This window comes from Carassius auratus, unplaced genomic scaffold (genome assembly GCF_003368295.1).
Source record: "Carassius auratus strain Wakin unplaced genomic scaffold, ASM336829v1 scaf_tig00216128, whole genome shotgun sequence".
In the NCBI taxonomy this organism is placed as follows: domain Eukaryota; kingdom Metazoa; phylum Chordata; class Actinopteri; order Cypriniformes; family Cyprinidae; genus Carassius; species Carassius auratus.
This window is the reverse complement of record NW_020528425.1, coordinates 485,906-500,870: the sequence shown is the minus strand read 5'-3', so window position 1 is coordinate 500,870 and position 14,965 is coordinate 485,906. Positions and strand designations below refer to the sequence as shown.

Below are 14,965 nucleotides of genomic sequence, written 5' to 3'. Positions count from 1 at the left end.
ATCCAGCTTTGCATTGTTACAGTGTCTGTATTATATGTAAATTAATCATGTGTACTCTTCCTCCATGTTACTTGCACCCAGATATCCCAGTTAATTAGTCAGCAGGAATGCTGAAGTTATATATAAATATAATAATTACAGCTATATAATAATAACAATATATACCATGGTACAGTGTGGTATAACTTTTGTATCACTTTTTAGTACTTGTGTATATACTATGCCACTTTGTTGATTAAACATGGTATTAAGTACATGTCCAAAAACCATGGAGGTACCCTTGCACTTTCTGAGTAGAAAAATCCCACTAGAATTAGTCAACTGTTAGAGTCAGTGAAGAACAGAAATAAACACCAAACCTCGCTTTAGGAGATAGTCAAGATTAAATAAGCATAAATTATCATTCAGAAAAGTGAAAGGCTTTGGGAATGAATTCTTTAGTTGTCATCCTTGGTGCCATTGATTGGCTCGATCTGAGGTGCCTCAGGTCGATACACAGGAGTAGCAGGACCTCCATCTTCTGGGACCTCAGATGTTTCTATCATGCTCCTGCGTGTTCTTCTAAAGCTCCCCCCTGCACTACGCCTTAATGGACTGCTGAAAGATGAGTCACAGCCACGCCTGAGGAACATACAAAGAGTTAAGAAACCGCACATCTCCATACGTACCACATGCAAAATTATGTCTCTCAATGTATGTTACTGTAGAATGCAAAAAAGGAGGATGCCAAAGAATGGGATTCTGGTTTCACATACATTACAGAAAGGGTTACTGCAGAACAACCTGAGTTTGTTCCTGAGTGAAGACACTTCTCGGATCAGGGCGTCATTGGCCTCGGTGGCCTCGTTCAGCTCTTTTTGAAGTTTACGACGGGCAGCAGTGGCACGCTGAGACTCCTCGTCACTTTCTTCAACCTGCAACTTGAGCTGTCTTGCTCGCAGATTTGCTTTTTCAGCCTACAACAAGGATAACATCAGTCAGATGTCAAAGTTATGAGAAAACATGGAACCTCAAAAACTGAGTAAGAATGCTTCATACCTGATCCTTAAATTGCTCAGTATGTTTTCGTTCATCCTCTATCTGGATCATCAGTTCCTTTAGTTTCTTGTCTTTCTGACGCATGGCCTTGGCAATAGCTTGTCTCTCCCTGTTACAAAAAAAAATGACTAGTAGGAATCCCTTTGTCTTTACTGCCAAATCCATCTTAACACTGATGATCTTACCTGCTCTCATGGTCCACTTGGTCCTCCATTTGTTGTAACTTGGTCTCTAGTGCAGCTGCAGAGGCCCGTTGCTTGGACTTGACCTGTCCCTCCATCTCCAGCAGCTTGGCCCTCAGTTCTTTGTTCTGCCTCTCCATTTGCTGCCAGCCACTCTCCATCCTCTGAGCATTGGAGCGTTCCACATGAAGCTCACTGGTCAGCTGATCCACCTAGTTATAGATGAAAATGATCTGCATTATCACCTCGAAAGAACACCTTACAGCATACAAGTGGATGAGCGGCACATGAACCCAATCACCTCCTGCACGCTTCTCCGCAGTCTGTCATTGAGCGTCTCCGTGTTTGCCTGTTCCTCGTCAAGTTCCTCTTCCAGATGTTGAATTTTGGCTTCCAGGCGACGCCTCTCATCAGACATGCCAGATCTTTCAGTGGACAGTCATTGCATTTTAAATTGTAGTTTCAAAGTAATTTTATTTTTTTCTAATATCTTTGTAAATATCAATTCCCTACATACTTTCCAAATGAGCCACTTGCCATCTCCCCTGCTATGTCATCTCTCTCTCGCTCAGCCTGTTTGCGGGCTCTCTCTGCTGTCGCCAGTTCCTACGAAGAAATTGACAACTGTATGGCAAGATATTTAAGCCTATTGCATTCAGCCATTAGTATCATGTATACCTCCTGTAGGTGTAAGATTTCTGCCTCCATGGCTCTGGCCTTTCTCTCAGAATCCCTAGCTTCGGAAAGAACCTCCTTCTGGGATGCTCTCGCATCTTCCAGCTCCCTCTGGGAATCTTTCATCTGCATCTATCATGGTAAAACAATAAAACATGAATGAAGTTTGATAAAAGCATGGGAGGTTTGAAAGCATGAAAGGTTTAACCCTCTGACCTGAGTCTTGCGGAGCTGTTTAATGGCCTCATCCCTCGCCCTACCGATTGCATCAATTTGGTCTTCAAGGTCCTGCAAATCCCCCTCAAGTTTCTTCTTGGTAGCTGCCAATGAAGTTCTCATTTTCTGCTCATCTTCTAGCTCAGTCTCAAGCTCACGTACCTGTGTGCCAAGTGGGAAAATATTACAACAGAATAACTTTTTGCCCCCAATTGCTGACTGGAGGAGTGTAAGGAGTCTACAAGAAGTGTCATGCAGTTCAGGAAGACCTACAAAATTAGATATCGCTTACCCTTTGAGCAACATAAACAAAATCAAAGAAATCAATTTTCACCTGCTTGAGCAGTTGTTTCCTCTTCTCTTCATTTTGCTCCTCTCTGACCTGCAGGTCTCTTTGAAACTGGACTTTGAGGGCCTGCATATTGACTTCCAGATGGAGTTTAGAGTCCTCTGCAGTCTGTAATTCATCCTCAAGTTCCTCCATTTGAATTGCCATCTCTTCCACTCGAGCCTCCAATCCACGTTTTGCCTTCTCCAGCTCATGGACCTTCGGTAGTTTTTATACGCAACATTTAGTAATCTAATTTCAGACAACTGTGGGTCTAAGTTGACTATGAACTAATATCCAAGATTCATGCTACTGTAAAAAACAACTTACATTTCTGCCCACGTCGTCCTTTGAACTGATCAGATCTTCCATCTCAGTGCGAAGTGTCTTATTGAGTTTCTCTAACTCTCGTAAAGAACCCTGGGATTCTTCAAGTGTTCGGGTGAGGGCCAAACATTTGGTCTCTTTCTCCCGCGCCTCTGCCTCTGCGCAGTCACGCTCCTGAGCATACTTGCTGGAGATGGTCTTCTCATCAGCAAGCATCTTAATGAGATAAAAAGATATCACCTAATAGCAGTATTTGTACTGACGAAATTAGGATAGCTGAAATTAGCTGAAGCATAGAAATGCAACCTGGTCAAATTTCCGTTGTTTCTTCTCCAGATTTGAAACCAGCTGTCTCTGGTTGTCTAGGTCCATCAGCACATCCTCTAACTCTTGCTGAAGATGATTCTTGGTCTTCTCTAGCTTGTCATAGGCTGCAGCTTTCTCCTCAAGCTCTCCAATTGTGGCTTCCAGATCCCTCTGTAGACGTCTCTTGCTTTCTTCAAGCATTTGGAAATTGCTGGAGTACTCATCCAGCTTCTTCTTTGCATCTGACAACTAAAGTAGAAGCAAACTTATTGGAAATGAAATTTGCCTTATTTGTACATTTTTTTGATTATCATATACTGAGATGCTTAATGGAATTTTTAGGGTGTTCTTAGCAAATGCAAGTGACTTGCCTGTGTGGTAAGGCTGGAGGCCTGTCTCTCCACATTCCTTCGGGCTTCTGCCTCTTCTTCTATTTGTTCCAGCAGACTATTTCGTTCATCTTCCATTTGACGTAGCCGAGTGGAAAAATTAAGTTTTTGACGGGTCTCCTCAGCAAGTAACTCCTAAATAGGCAGACATGCAAAACATCAAGAGCCAAATGGTTCTCAAAATCATAATTCTGACACAATTATTATTTTTTTTAAACCGGGTTATAAATCCTAAAATATAGAGGCACGGCCGCAGCCAGGCTTTGAAAATTAGTGAGGTCCAGGGGGTTACTAAAATATTCTAAAATTCGAATCCGCCTTTTGGCGAAATTTTTTCTCCATTTTCAAATTTCAAATCACATCAGAAAAGCATTTATTTTCAATGAAAATTAAGTAAATAATCAAAAAGAGTAGGGAGGGCTTTATTGTCCCAATAAGGTGGCATCCATTAAATTAGACTCAATAAATTATTATTGCATACTGTTTTATAATGTAGTACAATACTGAGGTGCAGATAATTGCCACTTTTTGCAGTAGGTAGTATAAATAGCAGAAAATCCTGCTATTTTAACATAGTATAAATATAATCTATAGATATTTGCACTTCATGTAAATAGCCGCGGACTTTTTTTTATTACTGCCAGACTAATGCCGGCGATGCAAGGTTGCCAGATGTTGCTATTAAAATAAACAAAGCCTCGCGATCTCGCTCACAACTCTCTGAAGACTCGTTTACTTCGGAAGCGTTTCGCAGTGATCATTTTCATACCACGGACGCTAAACATTCTGAATTATACATGCAGACATCCATATGAGGAGTTTTACAGCAAATCAGTCAATCAGAGAACAACATTTATTTTCGAACATGAAAAATGTATCGAGGTCCGGACCTCGGTGACCTCATAGCTGGCTACGGCCAGAGGTACCTACATGTACAAAGACCCATTTATTCAGTAAAAAAAATAAACAAATAATAATAATAATAAAAATAAAAAAAAAACTTCCATTTGTGTAAAATATTATTTGTATATAATTAGATTTTATCAGACAAAAAAAAAAAAAAAAAAGGCTTCAAGTGTTTAGAAATCACAATTAAATTTTTCTTTTTTTTCCCCCTGAACTTTTCTAATGACTCCAGTTTGAAAACCCCTACTTTAGATAATACAGTACCTGTGTATCCTGGAGCTGCGAGTTGAGACTAGCAAAATCTTTACTCAGCTTGATGTTCTTGCTCTCTGCTTCATTGAGGATGCTATTCACATTGTTATACTCCATCTGAAAGTTTATACAAAAGACATCCATAAATCAGTTTTTTTTCCAGAACCTCTGCATTGTATCTAATAATAATAATTTATAAGTGTTAATTCCGAGCACGTCTAAATGTAAAACTCACAGTCAGTTTAGCCACTGCATCTCCAAGCTCTTCTCTCTTCTTTTCGCTCTCACTGAAGCGAGTCTGAAGGTCAGCAAGCTGGGTCTCCACCTTTTTCTTCTTCTGTTCCACATCCTGCTTGGCATTACTCAGTGAGCGAAGGTCTCCATTCATGTCTACAACCTCCTTCTCCAAGGCCTGTTTCGCCTTCTCCAGATTGGCCTTGGCCTGTGTTTCAGGTTCAGTTTAGGAATTTGACATTTATTTCATCTGAATCATCTTACGAGACTAAAAGTACTGAAGTATCTATTTGAATGATTGATGTTGTTGTAGCACTGTAATTTTTTTGTTATATGCCAATGTTAAGTAGTTTTCTTACCCGTTTGGTTTGCTCTAGCTGTTCACCAAGTTCATTTACAGACTGAGCATGTTTTTGTTTTATCTCATTCATTTGAGCCTCATGGCTTCGGCCTTCATCTTCTATCAACTTCTTCAGCATTGCCACCTCCTGCTCTCTCTTAGCCCTGTCCAAAAAAAGAGGTTAAGACTAATATCTACTCTACCGTGTTCCACGTAAATGGTAAAAAGTAATAAATGACTATTTGAAAGCTACACATTTAAATAATCACCGTAGCTCTTGTTGTGCTGCTGTGGTGTCTAGTGAGTCCTCCAGTTCAGTCCTCAGGGCCGACAGCTCTTCTTCCAGCTCCTTTCTGGCTTTTTCTGATTTTCTGCAAGTCTGCCGCTCAGCGTCAAGCTCATCTTGAAGCTCTGAGACTAGCCCATCCATTTCCTGTATCTTTTTCAGAGCATTGCTCTTCTGAGCTGATTCTTTCTCTATGCTGGTTAATATACAGATGATCTGGTTACGATTTACAATGAGCAGTGAAGCAATGTCTTTGAAGAGTCATGTGAGTAACAATGTACCATGCCTGAAGCTCCTGAATCTCCACTTCACTTCTGGCTTGTTGTGTCTTAAATTCTGTTATCTGGGTCTGTGTGTCCTTTAGTTGTTCCTGTACATCATTATATTCAGTTTCCAGTTTACGTTTAGCTTTCTCGACATCCTGCCGACTTTTCTCTTCCTTTTTCATTCGAACTGCACAGACACACAGAAATGGCAAATGCTTCACGGTATTTACTTGAGGTGTTTACTTATTATTGATCTATCAATTAATTTGGTTAGGATTCAAATTATTTTCAACTACAGACAATTCCATACTATAAAACCCGAAAGTCACAATGAAAAAACCTTCAAGATCTGAAATCATAGATTCATGTTTAGCCTTCAGTTTAGTCAAGTTTTTCGATTTCTCTTCCTCTTCAGCAAGGTTGGAGCAAAAGTCAGCTAGCCGCTCCTCTAACTGTTGCTTCTCCTAAAACACACACAGAAGCAGCAGCCATATAACTCATAACTGATATTCATTTTTTCACAAAAAGTATTATGATGATCCAGATCAAAATACAGCCTGATGAAACCTTCTACAAACCTTCTGCAACTTGCAGTTTTGATCTTCCACCATGAAAAGATCTTCCTCAAGTTTCTTAATCTTCCCATCTGCAGTCCCACTTTCCAGTTGAAGCTTCTGTCTGGCATTTTCTTCTTCTACTAAATGTTTCTCTAAATCCTGCACAAAACGATAGATGAGTACAGTTTTCTTATTTACTCTTTCCATTTTCTTTTCCAAATCATATGCTTTGACCAAAATGAGACTGAGAGAAAAAATTACAATTAGCAAATTAAAGTCTCATTTATTGTTCCACTTAGTCTGTGATAACTGATCACCTTGAGTTGTTGTTGTAGATTCGCCTTCTCTTGCTGAAAGACCTGGCTTCGCTCCTCCTCCTCCTCGAGTCGAGCCTCCATCTCATGCAGCACTTCCTCCAGCTCTTGCTTCTTGGCCTCCAGCCGTATCCTCACCTCCTCAGACTCTGCATACAGCTCTGCCTCCTCCTGTAGTTTGGCTTGTAGCTGGTTTCTCTCCTCTACCACCTGCACTCCAGCAAGTGTGGATGTATTGATAGTGAATCAGTATAAATGAATGCACCACTGTAGTAGAGTTTGGATCACATATGGTTCTGCCCTTGTACCTGGTTGTGTTTCTGTGTGATCTCCTTAAGTTCAGCTTCGGACTTCTGGGCAATTTCTTTGGCTTGCTGAAGCTCCTCCTCCTTTTGATTCATCTCCTCTTCTTGACGAGTCACCTGAAGCAGGGGTTTTACCTAAACAGAAACATAAATTGACCACAAAATGACCACACTCATATCTAAATTTACATGGATTCTGTCATGACCACTCTTAGGGTGTTTGGCATGGTAATGCACACGACAATGTGAATGTGAAGAACCAAGACTTGTTACTTCCAAAACATCCACAGCACGCTGCTGTGAGCATGAAAGAAATGCTGATGCTGCACGTATTACATATGAAATAACCCCTATATAGCGTACAAGAAATGATCCTGTAGCAGGTCTATACAGTTGGAGCTGGGGAAGGTGGAGGGTTTCTGAAGCGCGCTGCAACTGTTGAGTATTTGAATGTTGAGCAGCAAGCTCTTTGGCTGCTGATACAAAAAGACCAATCAGCTGCACCTTGTGATAATGATGTCTTCTTTATATCAGCTTGAGGTCGACCTAACAGACTGTGCCGTCTAAAGTGTAATGCCAGAACTCTGAATTTGTGTTTAGGACTTACTTTAGTGAAAAGTCTCCACCACTGCCAGTTCTTAAGTGTCAGATAAACAGCGCAGTTCCTCTGAATCACTTTCATGGCTGTCAGCTGCTTCTGTTTTTTGCTGAATGCCCTGTAAATTTCAAGATTTTTGGATTTACTTTTTCAAAAAGGTTTACTTTTTGTCTTTAGCTACAATGAAACTAAAATGACAGCAATACGCTTCAATGGTAGATGGTATACAGTATATTTGCATTTATTTAAAAAGAACTCACTTTCTGCTAAGAAAGCCACGGGCCTGGGCCTGGAAGGCAATTATGATATCAGTTAGTTTCAGGTCACGTTCTTCCTCCAGCTGTGCCAACACTCCTGTGCGGAAAAATATCTTGCTCAGACCAATCCGGTACAGGTTGGGGTCCAAGTCTAGATGTTTGATCTGATGGTTAAAAGCAGGGAGGAATTGTCATCAATGAATGAAAAATAAAAATAGCACTTTCAGTAAAGTGTAAGTAAATTTTTTTTTACACACAAACACACACACACACACACACACACACACACACACACACACACACACACACACACACACATATATATACATATATAAAGTATATTTTGCTCAACTCGCCATAAGTGTACAGGCTTGTTTTCCATCCATGAATCCTTTAGGAATAGACCCAGCAGCAAGGATCTCATAGCTTGGAAATAATCAGAGATTGCAATCAGTATTCTGGCCAATTAGAAGCATGCAAATCTACAAACTCAGTATTTGAATTGATGAAGTCGGTGTTTCAGAAATGACTCACCGCTGGCGGAACTCGTGAAAGACGATGCGATTGGGGAAGCCCTGGCGACAGATGCGGATCCCTTCCAGTACACCATTACAGCGCAGCTGCTCGAGAACCAGCTGGGCAGCTATCTTGCCAGACTAAGAATAAAATTGTACTACTGCTTTCACTAAAGTTTCATTTTTTTTTAACTGTATGCATACTTTTGGGGTATGCTAAAATCTCATATAACACAGATCAGGTGAAACCTGCTTTTGTCTACCTTTTGGAAAAGGCATCTTAGATATACCACTAAATACAGATATGAAACACTATATTTAGATATTTGCTGAGGCATACCCTTTTTTCATGGTTGGGAATGATGCACCGTACAAAGTTTGGTTGAGTGTTATGGAGAGTCGTCATGAGCTTGCCAAGAGACTCTTTGTACAGCTGTCCTACGGTGCGGAACATGCCTTTCTTGGACTTGGAAGCAGTAGGAGCTGCGCTTTCAGACTTAGCCATTTTAGCCATGGTTTCCAAACCCACCACACGGTCCGCTGTGGGAACACAGGGTTTTCTTTCAAAATTAATTTTAGACCAGTTGCGTTTAAAATAAAGAATTTGAGAAATATAAAAGCTTTCTTTATAGAGAACACATAACTGTCTTTCTGCTCAGACGCAAGTAAACCCTGTTATTTATCCTAATAAAAACTAACCATCTTTCCAGATGTCCTGAACAAAAGCACTGGAAGAGTTACACAGCAGGGCTGTGACATTGTCATTGAGTGGGTCCATGTTTTTAGTCAACCAAGATGTGGCATTATAATCCACCTAAATCAAATGAAAACATTTTTATTTTAGGAATCATATTTTTTTTTTTTTCTCATAATGATCTCATTTTAAGTACTTTGCTTTACAACTGCTCAACTTTTAATCAGTAAACTTGGTGCATTTTTATTGAATAAGTGTAATAATATTTTTAAAATATATCTTTTCTGACGCCAGACTTTTGAATACCTTGCCAGCATAGTGTTGCACAGTGAAGAAAGTCTTCTCCTTTAAATTCTTAGGTTTAGAGAATTTGCAGTGGCTTGAGTGAGTGTTTGTGAGTTTTTCGACAAAGGAAACATCCGTTGCCTTTGGAAACCAGCACTCCTCATCTAGCAGAGCTAGGATACCTGGAGGATTGTTCTGAAATGGAAAACCAAGAGAAATGTCACGACTGAGTGACTTTTAAAGATAATCAAAATGATCATTACACTTAATATGTACGAATGGCATTGTTTAACTGACCGGTCTCTCAATGAGCTCAATGCAGGGTTGGAGGTCCAGTCCAAAGTCAATAAAGTTCCACTCGATGCCTTCCTTCTTGTACTCCTCCTGCTCCAGGATGAACATAGTGTGATTGAAGAGCTGTTGCAGTTTCTCATTGGTGTAGTTGATGCACAGCTGTTCAAATGAGTTATCCTGTGAGAAAGGCAAAAAAGGAAAGCTTTGAGTTTGAAAGTTCACATTTGGATTTTAGAATCCGTTAATGAAGACTTTCGGACTCACCTCAAAAATCTCAAACCCAGCAATGTCTAAGATGCCCAGAAAAGAGGCTCCCTGACGCTTTGTCTTATCTAGAGCCTTGTTGACACGTGCCAAGATCCAGCGAAACAGACGATCATACATAGCCTTGGCCAAGGCTTCAACTGCAAAGTCAGCCTAATAAATAGACATAATATATTATGTAAATTGATACATACATTAGTCAACATTTGAAATGGATCAAATCCTTACATCACAGTTGTCCTAAAACCAAAACAATACCCTTGTCTTGTACTTTTGTGGATCAACCACTTCAAATGTTGACTACTGTATCTGCTGAAATCTTACAAATAATGCATTATAGCTGTATGGCATAGTGTGGTAATGCACCTGTTCTTTGGTCTGTGCCTTCTGTACCAGCTCTCGGCCTACTTTGATGCGAGGAGTGAGAATAGCTTTGGTGAAGTCAGTCACATTAATCCCCTGCAGATGGCACACTTTCTGCGCAGCTGGTGGATGCATTTACCACAACATATGAGCATTCTGGATTAGTCAGGATAGTTCAGGATAAGAGCAACATTACAGATGAAGCCCTCTGGACTGATTGTTTACCTGTGTTATCTGGCATGCTGGCCTGTTCCTGGTTTTTCTCTGCTTTGAACTCAATGTTCCCCAGTTGAAGCACAGTTGAACATAATTTAAACATGCCTAAAAGTAACCCAACACTTCATGTAAAACAGAATGAATAGATAGGATATTAAATGATACGACTAATTATTGTTTTGTTATATACCAATTCTTTCCTCCTCGTTGAAGCCCAGGACCTCCATGGCTTCCAGAGTCTCTTCAAACATCTCATCATCTTGCTGGTTTTGTACCTGCACATGCCCAGCCACCAGGAAACGGTAGTTACCAAAGTCCTCTAGCAACAGCTCGTCTGTGGAAGAGAATGACTGCTAGTGGTACGTCTGAAATGATGTCTAAAACAGTCTACTAAAACTGATAAACTGACAAAATGAGCTGATTTGTATTTGTGAATGTAATTACATAAGACTCAATACAAAGCTGGTGTAATCAAAATCCCCGGCCCTTACCCACCTCGCATTTTGTCTTTGGCTCCAGCCACCATGTAGTAGAAGATGTGGAAGGATCTCTCGATTTTGGCCTGTCGGATACACCGAGACTTCTCCAGAAGGTCTGTGTTCATTAAGTCATTAAGGTGAAAATGCATGTGCTTGACTTTATGATGTACAATAACTCTAAATATTTTTTTTGGAAATGATTCATCAAACTGTTCAGATTCAGACGAGAGATTTATTAGGATACAGGTTTCAATGTTTGCTCCAACGATGTAGCCAGTGTTGTCAAAGTTGATTTTAATAAATTTACCCTGAGAAGGAAAAACAGCAAAAGTTTTGACACTAATGTTGATGATAATTTGATGAAAAGTTGATGGTTGACTCACGAATCTTGAGGAATTATCATTTTTGATGGTCTTTGCATTGCCAAATGCCTCCAGAATAGGATTGGCCTGCAGGAGCTGCTTCTCTAGCTCACCCTAAACAAACGGACAACACAAATGTTATTCATTGTGATTCAAATAAAAACTCTTCTAGTGTACTTTACATATTATAGTTAAGTATATATTAAGGTAAAACACCATTCAGGTTTTAACCATTCACAATTATTGACATCCAAAATATAACAATAACAATAAAATAATAGCAATAAGCTTAGGTACTCACAAATGCTAACTGGGGTCCTTTTTGTTGCTAAATAGGGGTAAATAATGAATTGAGTTAAAAATTGAAAAGTTGTGTATTTGATGTCCAGTGATTATTTGATTTCAGATCTGTATATTCTGTGAATTTGTGCAAAAAAAATAAATCAACAGTAATCAATCCAAAAGTTCATGAACAGCCTTCCAAAATCACAAAGCACATGCAGAAGCATATCTGTATGGACACAATTGTAAATGACCCACAATGCACTGCACCTTGCATGCAATATTTAAATATATCTTGTTAAGTGCTGACGCGTTTTTATTACATCATAAAGACATGACTATTATTCTAATAAAATGATACACTGTTATCAAAACCTTACTGTAATAAGGGCATGCAAAAATTGTTATTATAACAGATACTGTGTGAAATGTTAATCAGTATAATGATAAAAACAGTATGATGATAAAAACTGGAACTCACAGATCCAGCATCTTTCTTCCCTTTGTGTGATGATGCCACAACTGCAAGGTACTGGATGACTTTCTTGGTGTTTTCTGTTTTTTCCTGCTCCTGACTCGCCACTATTAAACACACATTAAAGAATGCTGCCACATGTCACATAATCATTTGCATAATCATTTACATGTCAGGCTGCTAAGCAAATTTGATGATATTGTGCATATAAATGGCCCATGTGATATTTGACCAGTCAAACTCAAGCTCTTGTTATTCTTGCAAATTTATCTGCTGATTATATCTTTACTGAATAGTGCCTCACAGACACAGTGGATACTTCTCTCCTGAGTCAATCTTGGGTTACTATTAAAGTATTTTTTAAGAGTATATGGAGCAAACAATACGTAGGGCATTTAGAACTCACGTGCAAAGAATAGACTGGTCTTCACGCTCTGTGGAGAAAGAAACAGAAACATTTGAACCCAGCACAAGGACAGGACAAGAAATGCATGAATTGTCACAGTTAAGAACCGGAACGAGATTAACAAGGGTCCCGGCTGTCTAAACACAAACTCCACTATTGTTCACTGGAGATCCCTACCTCCAAAATCTTACATATTCTAAATTGAGTACAGGGTGAGATTAACTTCAGTTCATCCTTCCAAAAATAGCTGTAAAAAATTCAGTGAGAAAGGGAAAGGTCCCTTGTATGGCCATTTTGATGCCTTTAATCCACAGCTTGTAAAAACACACACACTCTCCAATACACAGCTGGCTCTGCTGGACTGAACAACTATGAATAATCTTCATTTTTACAGTTTCCTTATTCGATATTATTACTGAAAGAATTACGTTAGGGAAGAAAGACACTGTCTTTTCTAGTTTCTATAACAACTACAGTAAGCCTGTGAATCGACTAATAGTTTTTATAAGGTGAGTTCACCTTGCAGCATGTTCCTATAGGCATTATCAGTGACGGCATAGATGTGGGGAGGAACCTCATGACGCTTCTTCCCCTTGTACATCTCAATGATCTTCTCAGAGTAGATGGGCAAGAATTTATAGGGATTCACCACCACACAGAAGAGGCCTGAGTAAGTCTGGATTGGAATAAATATAAAATTAATATTCAAAATGTATTATGCAATATTAGACATTTGACACATATTGGTACAAATATGCTTAATTTTTTTCCACACTATAAGGCGTTTTCAACTTTTTAGATACAAAGACTCCCGGAAATGAAGTAACCCTAATTCTAAAGTATAAATGCATATATTTTAAATAAAATTAGTGTACTTCATAATATTTAAGGTATAAAGACTCACACACTACCATTCAAACGTTTTGGGTCAGTAAGTTTTCTTTTTTCTTTTTGAAATAAATTAGAAATTAATAAATTAATTTATTTTTATTTTTAAGAAATGAATACTTTCGGGAAGCAAGGATACTTTAATTTGATCAGAAATCACTGTAAACACTTTTACATTGTTACAAAACGTCTATTTCAAATAAATGCTGTTCTTCTGAACTTTTTACTCATCAAAAAATCCTAAAAAAAAGTATCAGTTTACATAAAAAAAAGGAAGTAGCAACTGTATAGACATTAATTATAAAAAGAAATGGAAGTGTGTGTACCCTGTGTTAAAAAAAAAAAACCCTATGACCGAGCAATGATCATAAATAAAGACTTTCATAGTAAGATGATGTTTGAGTGAACTTACATAAATGAGACCTGAGAAATACCTCTCCCTGAGGTTGTGCAGCACTGAGGCCTCATTCAGACAGGTCAGTGCAGCCATGTCTTCAACCTTGTTGAACTTGGGTGGGTTCATTTTCTGGATTTCATCTTTGCTGACGGTCACCTTCTGGCCGTTGTCGAGCTCAACCACCACCTCATTCCCCGTCTCTTCTTTGATGCTGGCTGACTGGAAACCTTCCCTTTCTGAAGGTATCCACACCATCTTTTTGGTTGTCCAATCGGCCTGGGCCACCCCGCTGTTTTTGAAGTCATTGTCAAGGAAAAGGAACTTGCTGCTGTCTTCGTTTTCTGGTTGCTTGGTCATCTTGAAGTGTTTCTGTGAGTTATTCTATGATGTAATAAGAAATGTGTTTTATCATCTGTATGTATTAGCTTTTTTGACACTATCGATGGATGTGCAAACATGTAGCCTTATTTTATATTCTAATCAGGCAAACCACAGCCATATCTTTGCCACTCACAGGCCACTTATTCTCTACAGCTGTAAACCAGTTGAAAGGTGATAATAAAGTCCTCATGATCATTCCTTATATGGAGTGTGTCCAGTAAAAGCTTTCTCATACACCACTGACATACTGGTGCCAATTTATATCACCTGTTTTGTGTTTAAGTACTGGATTTGCATGACAAATTTCCAGGACATTTTACAGTCAGCATGTCCAAAAATATTTTTACGGTTAAATATACAGATACAGATACTTATGATCTCTGCAATATTTCAATAACCCTGCAGTGCATAAACAGGTAATTCAAAACATTTCAAGAGTTTCTACCAATATGGCAAATGTGAGGATACTAGTCCATTATCATTTTATAAAAATAATAAATATTAATAACATATCAATTATACTACCATTAAATGAAACTACAGTTAACCAAGAATTTTTATTTTTTTGAAGATACAGTAATATAACTTAATGCACTTTATAAAATATAATATATTTAATTAAAGTTTTAATAACAATTATAATGTATACACAATATATATACCAAAGCATAAATCTATTACTTACATGCTACGGCAACCTCTTCTTTTTGCAGTGTCTGTGTATGCTTAGAGCAGTATCCAAAAATGAGTGCCTAGGATGATCTTTATTAATTTTAAGCCTCAATTTATAGACAGACTTGGTTTGGTGGGAGGAGCAAGTCATTTGGACCATCCTACAGCTAAAAATTCATCAGAATATAGCCTACAGCCTATGCAAATGATGAGGCT

General features: G+C 38.8%; 1 protein-coding gene across 1 annotated transcript; it reads right to left on the bottom strand.

Annotated features, from left to right (window-relative positions):
• Positions 1 to 314: 314 nt before the first annotated feature.
• LOC113097185 (myosin-11-like) lies at positions 315 to 14,839 on the bottom strand. Its single transcript, XM_026262404.1, is given in 43 exon segments — positions 315 to 621; positions 784 to 956; positions 1,039 to 1,147; positions 1,224 to 1,432; positions 1,522 to 1,645; positions 1,738 to 1,826; positions 1,899 to 2,027; positions 2,112 to 2,273; positions 2,446 to 2,658; positions 2,770 to 2,982; positions 3,073 to 3,321; positions 3,444 to 3,596; positions 4,632 to 4,736; positions 4,855 to 5,061; positions 5,213 to 5,357; positions 5,463 to 5,675; positions 5,761 to 5,932; positions 6,086 to 6,209; positions 6,324 to 6,461; positions 6,620 to 6,826; positions 6,925 to 7,056; positions 7,529 to 7,637; positions 7,780 to 7,940; positions 8,133 to 8,202; positions 8,311 to 8,432; positions 8,632 to 8,831; positions 8,991 to 9,105; positions 9,292 to 9,465; positions 9,568 to 9,741; positions 9,829 to 9,981; positions 10,195 to 10,313; positions 10,417 to 10,512; positions 10,598 to 10,741; positions 10,903 to 11,001; positions 11,131 to 11,194; positions 11,270 to 11,362; positions 11,550 to 11,576; positions 12,012 to 12,092; positions 12,094 to 12,112; positions 12,412 to 12,439; positions 12,931 to 13,087; positions 13,712 to 14,077; positions 14,763 to 14,839. Coding segments are annotated over 42 exon segments (5,997 nt in total). The 5' UTR covers positions 14,054 to 14,077; positions 14,763 to 14,839; the 3' UTR covers positions 315 to 437.
• Positions 14,840 to 14,965: the final 126 nt, after the last annotated feature.